Raw genomic sequence first — 11,319 nt, 5'->3', positions numbered from 1 at the left:
AGTGCATCATGAAGCCTTGTTTTTTGGTTGGGGCAAAATGAATAGAAATAGGGTTGCAGGTGAGCTTATCGTAGGCTTTCCGGTTACAGTGAATAGTATATGATATGTATGTTGGTTTGTTAACGTTTGTGTTCATCTTTATACATATTCACGTATTGGGTGGCCAGTAGGTTGGTTGGGGAGCTGGAGAGAGTGGGATTCCACCTTGAGCCTAGCAAGTCCCAAACATTCCACTCTGGGTGCAGACTGATGGAGCAAGCATGACCCACGGGCCACACTGGGAAACCTAAAAAAATGTTGGTATCATGTTCCTTGAAAATAAGACTTAGCCTGATAATAAGCCCTACCCTGATTTTCAGGAGGAAGGAGGCTTGAAATATAAGCAATCCCTGGAAAATAAGCCCTAGCTTCACTACATAAAAACAATAATCACCTAGCAGGTGGAGTCCAGGTCCCTCACGCTGGGCAGTCTTCTGTGTAGTCCCTAGCACTGAGAGAGCATTATCTTCCTGGTAAAGGGGCTTAAATAGCCCGCTTCCAGCAAGAGATTGCTGTTTTCGGTTAAGGAACACCACCTCAGCCAATCAGAGACGGCGCTCGAGGAACCAATCACAGCTATTCAGTGAATTACATCCTTAACCAATCACATCAATCTCTTGCTAGAGGTGGGGTGCTCAAGCCCCGTTACCAGGAAGAGAATGCTCTCTCAGCGCAGAGGACTACATTGAAGACTGCTGGAGCGCCGAAGCCCAGCAAAAGGGACCCGGACGCCACCTGCTAAGTGAGTATTAAGACACCCCTGAAAAATAAGACACTGTCTCTTTTGGGGCAAAAATTAATATAAGACAATGTCTTATTTTGGGGGAAAAATATTTTGTTGTATGTTGTCTGTTTTTGTGGATGCTAATATGAAAATAATACGGACACTAACTAATTTTCTCTCTTTCTCTCTGTTCCCCGAAATTCCGTCTTTTGAATCTGGTCTTCTAGCAAGTTACAAGCGAATCTGCGCCCATACGCAATGTTAATTGAGTAAACACTGTGGATTGAGCACATCCATAAAGATCAATAGAGGTCATATCTGCGGAATCCCCGCTAAAATAGAGCATGCTGTCATTTTTCTTCCGCTCGAGGAATCTGCAATTCCTACCTGCAAATGTGAGTGAACTGCCGAAAGTCCATGCGTTTCAATGCCCACGTATTACCGCAAATGGTCAAATTCAAAAACGGTTGTGTGAGACCAGCCTTATTTTTGTAATAAAAGAGTTGCAGTGTATATAGGACAGGGGACGTATTACATACATACATACAGGACAGGAGAAGGGTATTGTGCGGCGGCAGTCAGTTACCTGTGTACAGGTGTGTCCCTGATTCAGGAGGCCGCCCTCTATGTAACCGCCTGTCCTGTGTGCAGTGTAAACAGTGTGACATCACCGCCGTGGAGCTGACGATGACGTGTCCCATGCTGTACTATGCTGCCATCATCCTCTACCACCTGTGCATCATTTAACCCTTCCATGCTTCGTACGACAACAATGTTAAAATGCTGGAAGCCCTCTTCTCTTATAAAGAGCTGCCGCCCAGGAGTTAGCTGACCATCTGGACATTAGCCTGAAAATATTAAGTGATGTGCTGCCCAAATGTACTTTTTTTAATACAAAACTAAGTGTATAATGACTAAGGTGGTGGGTAGGGGCCCAGGAGCTTTATCGAGCAGGGGCCACATGTCTTTCAGTCCACTTCTGCTGCACATCTTCCATTGCAGCTGTCCTAGGTGCCGCCTGGTGCTCAGCTCTTCAGGCTGCTCTTGTATGCGAACTCCTAGCCATGAGTGCAGAGTTTCCTGGGACGTCAGAGAAGACTCCTCCCTCAGGGCTGGGGCCAATCATCCAGGTTACAGTAGGACAGGCCCTTCCAGTGACGTCAGCAGCCTCTCAAATACTGCCATGTCCTTCCCCCAGATCAGTGCTGTGTTATGTGTGAGCAGAGCGCCACCATGAATGGGCTGTGCACCCTGCAGCAGCTGAAGCCGGAGCCTGAGGCGGTCAGTCCCTGTGTATATTCTGGGTTTAGGGGGCCGGGGTGATATATATATATATATATGTGTGTGTGTTGTGTTTACTGCTTCCCTTGATGATAAAGTGCTGCCGAATATGTTGGAGCTTTGTACATAGAGGGGATTCTAGTAGCTTGGATGCTACACCTCTCTGTATACATTGTATCTCCATGGGAGTTGTTACTTTGTATCACTGTAGGACATATTGTTACATTGTATCTCTGTGGTAGTTGTTACTCTGTATCACTGTGAGCTGTATCATTATAATGTATCGCTGTGGGGACTCGGCACATTGTATCTCCATGGGCTGTATCGTTCTGGGACTTGTTACATTGTATCGCTGTGAGCAGTATCGTTATATTGTATCTCCGTAGGACTTGTTACATTGTATCGCTTTGGGCTTTTTCGTTAGATTGTATCATTGTGGGGACTCAGCACATTGTATCTCCGTGGGACGTATCGTTATACTGTATCACTCTGGGACTTGTTATTACGCTATCACTATAGGTAACCTGTCTTCTACAAGGTGGGGGTGTACAGCTGTTACTTGTATCGGTTGACAATTTAGAGAGAGGGAGTATCTCACCAACTCGGTGCTCTCCACAAGAAGAAACAGTACTTCCCCTGACCCTTGAATGGGGAGGTTGCAGGTTATGGGACTGGACTGTACTTTGGGGGTACTAATACTGTGGTGTTGTATTATTTAGGGTCATGGTTGGTAATATAAAGGACGGAGGATTAGGAGATGACATCTTCAGGACTGAGCTGTAGGCCGCTCTTGATGTATGCGCCAGCAGAGCTGGCAGTCTATCTACCTGCCCAGACAGGGGCCTCACCTCTACCCTCAGGAATGTCTGGATTCCTGTGGGAAAAGACAGGAGATTAACCCCTGCACTCCCTGTGATACTGAGACCTGGAGATGAAGATCTGCTCTCCTCCTACACAATACTGCCATAAATAAGTGATCAGCCGTAATGAGGATATGAGGGGAGAGGCCGAGACCAGACTAACGTTCCCAGACAGCACATTATAAGCGCTGAAGCTTTTTAGTAGCAGGGAGTTAAAAGGACTACTCCTGCTAAAGTGGGGAGTTTGTAAGGCCAGATCCACATTAAATGATCGCAAGGCCTTATTCACATGAGGATATCTGATTTTGGCTTATGAAAAATGGTCCTATTTTGATCCGTACGAATGTCCACATTGCATGTGTCCATTTTTACTTTTGTGGTCGGTTTTTTGTGCCAAAAAAAAAAACCCCAGAAGGAAATCTAATTCTTCTTGCTAGTGTTGGATGAGAAATGGAGAACTAAGTGATGTCATAAAGACACAATAAAACCGGGGCTGCGTGAAGCAGCAATGAGAGAAGCGGCGGGCTGACGTCCGGGTTGCAGGGTGTCCTCCAGTGGCCAGGCTTTGCAGGGGTCTGGTCTGGGGGACTACTGAGATCTGCAGCAGTGGGATCGGACAGGGGTTTGTGGACGGTCCATGGTTCAGGATGATCATTGCTGGCTCTTTATATAAGTGAACCTCTTGGGGGGTCCTGGTCTTCCTTGCTGGTGTTTGTGAACAGCAGAGGATAGCAGCCCTGAAGGTTTAACCCCGTGACCTCCAGTATCAACTGACTGTGTAAATTACATGAAACCGTTCTTCTGGAATGGACGATAATTTTGTGCATCACTGATGATCACCTGCGACTGCTCGCCTAATAAACTGTGAGCTCACTGGGCAAGGGCTGCTGAGTCATTGAGTAAAGAGCGTTACGAGTTGGGTCACTGGGGAAGTCCGCAGGAGGTTGTAATTCCGGTTTTGTGACTGCGGTGTGGATGTTGTTGGGTGATCGGTCAGTCTGTTTCATATCCTTATTTGTAATTCCCAGGACAGTATTAAAACGCTGCGTGTGACCCTACGTGATGACCAGTCCCCGGAGAGGACAGACACCATCAAAGTCAAGGTAAGCGAGCGAAGGCTTGAGAGCTTCTGTCGGTCCTAAGAAAGCTGGGTGCTACCGCTACTTCTCCTATGGACTTGCTATTTAGGACTTTCCCGTAGCCCTGATCTGCTTCCATGTGGTAAAGTAGTGTCCCTACGAGTTATAGGGAACTCAAGGCTGTTGTCACCTAGCCAAGTGAAGGTTTGGCAGCCGTCCTTAAACGTTCCCTGGAACATAATGTTATTCTCTGTTTATGTTATGACGCAAATGCCGTCTATTGACATTTGTCAGCCCTGCACGGGTGTCGGAGAAGGAGTCAAATTAACCTCCCCTTCCTTGTAATATCCATTACATTACGCACCAGGGATCCCCGGTGTAAACAGCTGTCACTAACACATTCTTCTTGTCCTCAGCCGGTGGGACGTGCCTTCGCCCTCATCTCTTCTCGCCCCCACCGGGCGTCCCGGCCCCTCAACTCCGAACTGATCAAATCCAAAGATGGAGATGAAGAGATTATTAAGGTATGAGACGTCCCATGCCGGTGACACAAAATAAAATATAGGCAGGGTGTGGCTATTTCCTCCCGGCATGTCATCTCTGGGGAATGTACGGTGAGGCGGAGGACACTTATGTCACTGAGGAATGTAAATCCATATGGATAAGGATTATGGAGAACTTGTGAGGTTAATTCTCACAGTAGGATAATTATAGCTCGACCGGACCCTTTATTAGAGACCCTCATATAGTAGCGAACTGGACCTTATATGGCCTTCAGAACTAAAGCAATGGTGATGAAATGGTTTTTCAGGAATATCGGCCCCTGCGGACAGGAAGCTTCTTGTAGTTGCCGCAGATTAGATGGAGGTTCTGACCAGCTGACTGGTAGGGGTCATCGATTCATGCTGCTTGTGACAAATTCTGACCTCGCATCAGCACGGGGCAACAGAAATCTGGATCCATCTGACCAGGAGAGGTTCTTCCTCTGCTCAGTGATACAAGTTTTGTGCTCTTTTGCCCGCTAGAGTTGCCTTTCTGTCTCAGGCACACAATGTTGTAGCCCATCCGTGCTAAGGAATGCCGAGTTGTGCATTTGGACACGTTAATTGAAGCAACAGCATTGTATTCAGCTGACTATGCAGTGCCTGTTGGTCAGAACGATTCCTGACATCCTCCTCTGACCCCTTTCGGTGATGAGTTGTTTATGTGCACAGGATTCCCTTACGGGATTTTATGCTGCACTCCAGGGTCACGGGGGTAATTTCCATACAGGAAAGCGCAAATCGTGACAGGGCCGGGGTCTCTGATAAGGCATCTAATAAAGGGCTGCTGTCTCTAATAAACGGGTCACTCAGTATGTTTTCTACACGGTAGAAAGTAAAGGGACCTCATCACCTGGATTGGACTCAATTGTACAGATTTGCACACACTGGGTTTGTATGGAGCTACTAGACACCAAAACTGTTATGTGTATGACTTCAGATATTAAGGTTCTCTCTTGTCCGCACCTAGAATGGTGTAATGATCTCCTCTTACCCTGACTGCCCCAACCGCAGAGGAGCTGTGAAGGGTAAACCAGTCATATCCTACATCTATACTATAACTGCGCTGTTCTCCTCTTCCAGGTATACCTCAAAGCCAAAGCGGAGGTCAAGAAGAACCATGAGTGGAATGTCAGCCAGCTAAGGAATGAGGTGCGGCAGATCCAGGAGGTGAGGAGGAGAAGGATTAGAGAGGTCCACACTAACTCCAAAACTAGATGACACGTAGTCTATGAAAATGTTGCATCTTCCAAGCCTCATGGTCTTCCTTGGTTTCCATGTTTGGAGCTGGAAGAGGGTTGCAACTTGGGTGACCTGACATATCAAACATGCTCTACTAGCAGTGTCATAGTATTGGCCATAGGTGGGAAACCTTGCTGAATTGGAGAGCTCAGGGTTAACGTGTACGCCTTGTCTTAGTGCCCCATTTTTACAATCCTATGTCCTTGAGAGTTCTTCCTTACAGCGTGCTCTGCAGTAATGGTATTGGCAGTCATTAATTATTAAGCCATAGTAGAACCTACACCGTCATCCCGCTTCCTGCATTTTAGCCCGGTCAGGAAGCCTTCCATAGATCCTTGGGTTATGTTACAATGGATTGCTTAATGGGTGAGCACAGCATTAGTGGTTGGGATGTTCTTCACCTAAACCTCCATCATAGCGTTATCTCTGCTCCTTTAGGCTCGTACCTCCTTGACAAACCTAAGGAAAGACCTTGATGCTTCCAAGCACGAGGTTCACCACTCAGACGTAAGCTCTAAGACTTCATATGACGCCATACGACGCCATACATAATGTTGAATAATGTCTTCTGACTCAACCTGGTCTTGTCATGTAGGGCAATATGGTGGAAAGGCAAAACAGTGGCAGACTCACTAATGCACTGTGGTCACGGACAACGGCAGATGAAGAGGTGAGTGGTAAAGGCTCTAGTATCTCATTCAGAGACTTCTTCATCTTCTTGCTCTTGATGTGTCACTTGTACTTTCAGGAGTTTCCACTGGATAATGGTAAGAGCATGAGGGAAACGACCCAGAAGTTGTATGCCAGACTTAACGAAACAGAGAGACGGCACCAGGCAGACTGCAAGATGTATGAGGTCAGATTTCCTCTGCATCCACTGCTTCTCAGAGTTGCCAGAAGGAGACTTTCCAACAATTTACCTAACTTTTTGATCCTTTGTTCTTCTGGTATTAGGAAAAACTAACTCACTGGCAACAAGAAGTCGATCAGAGCAACAGAGCTCGTGCAGAAGTGCAGGAAATAGCCACCGAGCGCCAGAAAGAGGTGCAAGAACTGAAGAGGTTGATGTCCAGTATGGAGAAGGTAACTGCTGAAGACTTTGGTTATCTCCTGGCACAATATTCAGATGTGTAAGAAGTCTGATTCTAGGGCTCTGAAGACTCCACATATTACTATCAGCCTCTTCTGAGGGGCCCCAAAGACTCCACATGTTACTGTGAGCCTCTATTGTAGGGCCACGAACACTCTATAGATTACTATCGAAATTCACATAATATGCAGAATTTTTTGTGGCCCTACAGTGCTCATAGTAATATACAGTATCTTTGGAGCCTTAAAAGCTCACACTAATATGTGGAGTCTTCGGGGCCCTACAGTAGAGGCTGATGGCAATATGCAATGTCTTTGAGACCCTACACAGGGTGGATTTGCCGCGGAAGCTCGCTGCGGCAAAGCTGCCTGCGGCCGCTATTCCCGAGAATAGCCAGCCATGTGGACGAGATTTGTCAAATCTCGTCCACACGGGGCAGACAATCCATCATGGCAAAGCCGGCATTAGCCAGCGCTGCGGCACGGATTACATGGTGATACAGTCATGTGGGAACCCAGCAGTAAAGTTCACAGTAATATGCAGTGTCTTTGGGGCCATAAAAGGTCCCAGTAATACTTGGAGTCTAGGGAAGACCAGTTTTATCACCGATTTCTAATTTACAGGAACACCAGCAACTGCAGCAGACAGCTAAAGATAATGAAAAGGAGTTGGAGAAGATGAGAGAACAGAATCAGCCGGACGGACCCCTGCAGGAAAGGTGAGGGGAGACCTTCGAAAGGGCGGTGACATACGAAGCTCTTGGTGACATACAATAGAGGGAAACCCTATAAAGAAATGAGGGGCACCCCATCATAGTAACATAGTATTCTAAGCTGAAAAAATATATCTATGCGGTTCAGCCTATTACCACCCCCAATGTTGATCCAGAGGAAGCCAAAAAACCCCAATGAGGTAGAAGCCAATTTTCCTCATTTTAGGGCAAAAAATTCCTTATCGACTCCAATCTAGCAATTAAAATAATCCCCGGATCACCGACCCTTCTGAGGAATTGGTGATATAACAAGTATCAGTGTAACACTCAGGAAAGGCGTTCACTCCCCTCTTGACCATCATTGCAGGGCAGGATGACCCGGTGGTTGTTGTCCTCTCCCACGATCTCTTCTCAGGGCAGTATAGGCAGCTGCCATCATCCTCACACAGACGGTAGAGGCACAGCGCTACATCCTTCATGTGGGTGTTGCGCTCAGCATCGGACAGCAGCACATGGTGCTTAGGATCAGTTGAGTGACCTTCATCTTTAGTTCTCCACCTCTTTCAGATGTCAAGAACTGGAGAAGACCGTGACTAGTCTGAAAGAAAAGATTCATCACCTGGATGACATGCTAAAAAGCCAACAGCGTAAAGTGCGTCAGATGATCGAGCAGGTAACGGCAAAGGATTCTGGGATGGTTTAATGCCAACATAGAGGTGACAAAATCCAGATGCTGCAGTCAGCAAAGTTATAACTTATGTTGTTTTCTATCTTCAGCTCCAGAATTCCCGGACAGCCACGCAGGAAAAGGACTCGTTGATTCAGGAGCTGCAAGATAAAGTGTCATGGCTGCAGGCGGAGGTGAGAGGTCCTCCAGATCCCAACACCTGTTCATGTGTCCTCTTCTACACACAGCAGCTAATGTATCCTGCGGAGTTTTACAAGGGGCCACAAATGAGAGAATGGTTGCATGAATCAGAGGCTCCGTTACAGCAAATGTGGACTGGTGTGCGGCCTGTATCACATCTTGTATCCAAGCTAAAAGCGGCCCAATAGGGTACTAGAGCCTCTATGCACCCGTATCGCATCTTGTATCCAACCCAGAGACAGCCCAACAGGGTACTAGAGCTTCCCTGCCTGGACGTATCACATCTTGTATCCAAGCTAGAGGTGGTACAACAGGGTACTAGAGTCTCCATGCCCCCCATATCACATCTTGTATCCAAGGTGCAGGTGGCCCAACAGGGTTCTAGAGCCTCCATGCCCCCATATCACATCTTTTATCCAAGATATAATCGGCCCATCAGGGTACTAGAGCCTCCATGCATGCCAATATCACATCTTGTAACCAAGCTAGAAGCAGCCCAACGGGGCAATAGAGCCTCCATATCTATCCATGTCACATCTTGTATGCAAGCAAGACGCAGCCCAACAGGTACTAGAGCCTCCATGCCACCCATATAACATCTTGTATCCAAGTTAGAGGCAGTACAACGGGGTACTAGAGCCTCCATGCACACCTGTATCACATCTTGCATCCAAGCTTAGACGTGGCCCAACAGGGAACTAGAGCCTGTTAGTTGCCCCAGTAGTAATAGTGCCCCTGTTAGTAGTCCTAGTAGTAATAATAACTCCCACAGTGGTTCCAGTAGTAATAGTAGTCCCTACGGCAGCCCCAGTAGTAATAGTGTTCCCCGATCGTGACCCTAGTAGTAATAGTACGGTACTACAGGCAAAGTTCCCATTCAAGTGAGAACAAAGCCACCTACTTCCTGCAGAAATCGGCTCTGTGCATCAGCGTAGAGCCTGGATGGCAGACGCTGGCCAGTCTACTATTGCTGACTTATCTTCAGGCTAGGCCATCAGTAGTTTACACTTAGACAACCCCTTTAATTGTTACTGGAGATATGTGACATAGAGCAGCGATCATGGGGAGGCTGGGAGGACTCTTCATCCTGCCACAAATGCACACTGACGGTTTAGTAATGATGGGTTGAGCAGTTGTACGTCTTGACTGTGGACTTGAACCTTTGTGCCGTCATCACCTCTACTTGCTTGCTGGTGTTACTCATCCTTGTCTCGCTCTCAATGACCTCATTTAATCTTTTGTTTGCTTTCCAGAACCTTGAACTACAGGATAAACTGGAACATTTCCTATCCTCCCAACCAGGTCACACGTCCTACCTGCCGAGGAGCTACTCCAGGCCCAACCTACAGAATGTGTACGTTCCTCCCCAACTATCCACCGTACCAGTATAGTGGCCAAGATGACCGTTGTGCTTGGTTTACGCATAGGGTCCATTACCTTATTTCTAACGCTAGTTTCTTTGTCTTGGCAGCAAGCGTGTGTACATCCCAGCAGGATCCGGCCGACCGCCCCTCATCAAGCTAGTGGAGACATGAAGCGTGCCCGAGGCTACAGCTGGCCCCCTTCTTCGCAGGCGAATCCTAGACTACAAACAGTGGAAATCAAAGTTTTGTTTACCGGTTGCCTTTCTTCGACTTCTCTGGTGGATCGCCCACCTTCCAGACCGTCCTTATGTAATGAGAAGAATTTAACGTGGCTGGACAGGGATGGGGGGCTTAATGACCTTTTTATGGACCCTATAACACAACCTAATCAGAACCTCTATTGATCATTCTGGAAACCAGACAAGGATTTAATGGCTGGATGTGGCTGTCATGCGGCAGCAAGTTGTCTGTGCCTTTTACTTGGCACCGAAACCAAAGGCGGAGTGCGCTGAGCTGCTATTTACCCAACACGGCTCCCCCCGGGCGTATCACATGCAAACAAATGTAAGGTGCTAACGTCCCCACTGGCAAGGGGCACATTAACCGCTTCCATCCTGGGTGGAGCTGAAAAGACTGGGCAGGCCTCAGGGGTTTTGCTCTGCCAGGTGTCCCATACGGCTGTTAGATAATCCTCTTCCTAGCTCCTCCAACGAGCGCCGATCTCATGCATTACAGGACGGACATGTTTTCGGGTTTTTCCGGATCAGTGGTGGACAGAGTGTTGATCCCACATGTCTTCATGCCTTTCCCTAGACTGTTATTGTAACTATGTACCTTTTTATCCATAGGATAAGCTAACGCCGAGGTCGTCAAAGCAATATACTGTAACTCGTATCCAGGCTGCGGCTACCTGTGACTCTCCGGGTAGGGTGTGCTGGGACTTGTAGCTCCCAACAGAAATCGAGTCACAGGTTGGTCTCTTACACGGGTGACGCCTGCCCGTCACACACTAAGGGCTAGAGGCCAGGCTTCGTGCATAGTACTGTTGTGGGGAGTAAACCCTGCTGTATTTATTTGTGTGCGCCTCAGCCTGTAGTATCCACTAATGTACTGATGAATAAATTATGCTATTTAAGGTCTGAAGCCTCCTGTCTGCGCAGCCGGCATGTAAGGACATGATGCACTGAGTTTCGTCTGCATCACACACCCTGCATAATGAGTGTTTCGCACACCCACAGCCGGCACCCTCCTCTCCTGCCTTATTCCAGGACCAGCGGTGACAATTATACATGCTGCACCGTGCGCTGACACCTGACAGGAAGCTGGCGGTCCCAGAAGTGCAGCAGCAGGGGACACTGTAACAAGCATCAGCAGGCTGTTTATACACTACATGGCATCTTCATTAGAGCCCCTTGGCCCCTTTTTGATTAGCGACTTTCCTCCGGCCCTTTATTAGGATCCTGGCCCCTTTATTAGAGCCCCAGCCCTCTCATGATTGGCGCTTCCTGTATGGTAATT

At 47.7% G+C, this 11,319-nt stretch overlaps 1 protein-coding gene across 2 annotated transcripts; it reads left to right on the top strand.

Moving 5' to 3' along the window:
• Positions 1-1,938: 1,938 nt before the first annotated feature.
• TUFT1 (tuftelin 1) lies at positions 1,939-10,940 on the top strand. 2 transcript variants are annotated; one of them, XM_066608876.1, is made up of 13 exons: positions 1,939-2,044; positions 3,933-4,007; positions 4,400-4,507; positions 5,609-5,695; positions 6,206-6,274; positions 6,363-6,437; positions 6,516-6,623; positions 6,722-6,850; positions 7,481-7,575; positions 8,137-8,242; positions 8,347-8,430; positions 9,691-9,791; positions 9,909-10,940. In XM_066608876.1, exons 1-13 carry the CDS (start codon positions 1,976-1,978, stop codon positions 9,970-9,972), a joined length of 1,170 nt encoding a protein of 389 aa, XP_066464973.1. In that variant the 5' UTR covers positions 1,939-1,975; the 3' UTR covers positions 9,973-10,940. The 2 variants fall into 2 exon arrangements, with proteins under 2 accessions (XP_066464973.1, XP_066464974.1); XM_066608877.1 differs by lacking the exon at positions 6,206-6,274.
• The last annotated feature ends 379 nt before the right edge of the window (positions 10,941-11,319 follow it).

The sequence above is a fragment of the Eleutherodactylus coqui genome, chromosome 6 (genome assembly GCF_035609145.1).
Source record: "Eleutherodactylus coqui strain aEleCoq1 chromosome 6, aEleCoq1.hap1, whole genome shotgun sequence".
In the NCBI taxonomy this organism is placed as follows: domain Eukaryota; kingdom Metazoa; phylum Chordata; class Amphibia; order Anura; family Eleutherodactylidae; genus Eleutherodactylus; species Eleutherodactylus coqui.
The sequence above is the reverse complement of the archived record's forward strand: the minus strand, read 5'-3'. Positions and strand labels throughout refer to the sequence as shown.

Excerpts from the sequence above, each read along its gene's own strand:
- TUFT1 (XM_066608876.1), top strand. The coding sequence starts at position 1,976 with ATGTGTGAGCAGAGCGCCACCATGAATGGGCTGTGCACCCTGCAGCAG. Across the intron at positions 5,696-6,205 it reads AGGTGCGGCAGATCCAGGAG|GCTCGTACCTCCTTGACAAA; the intron begins GTGAGGAGGAGA and ends CTGCTCCTTTAG. Across the intron at positions 6,275-6,362 it reads ACGAGGTTCACCACTCAGAC|GGCAATATGGTGGAAAGGCA; the intron begins GTAAGCTCTAAG and ends CTTGTCATGTAG.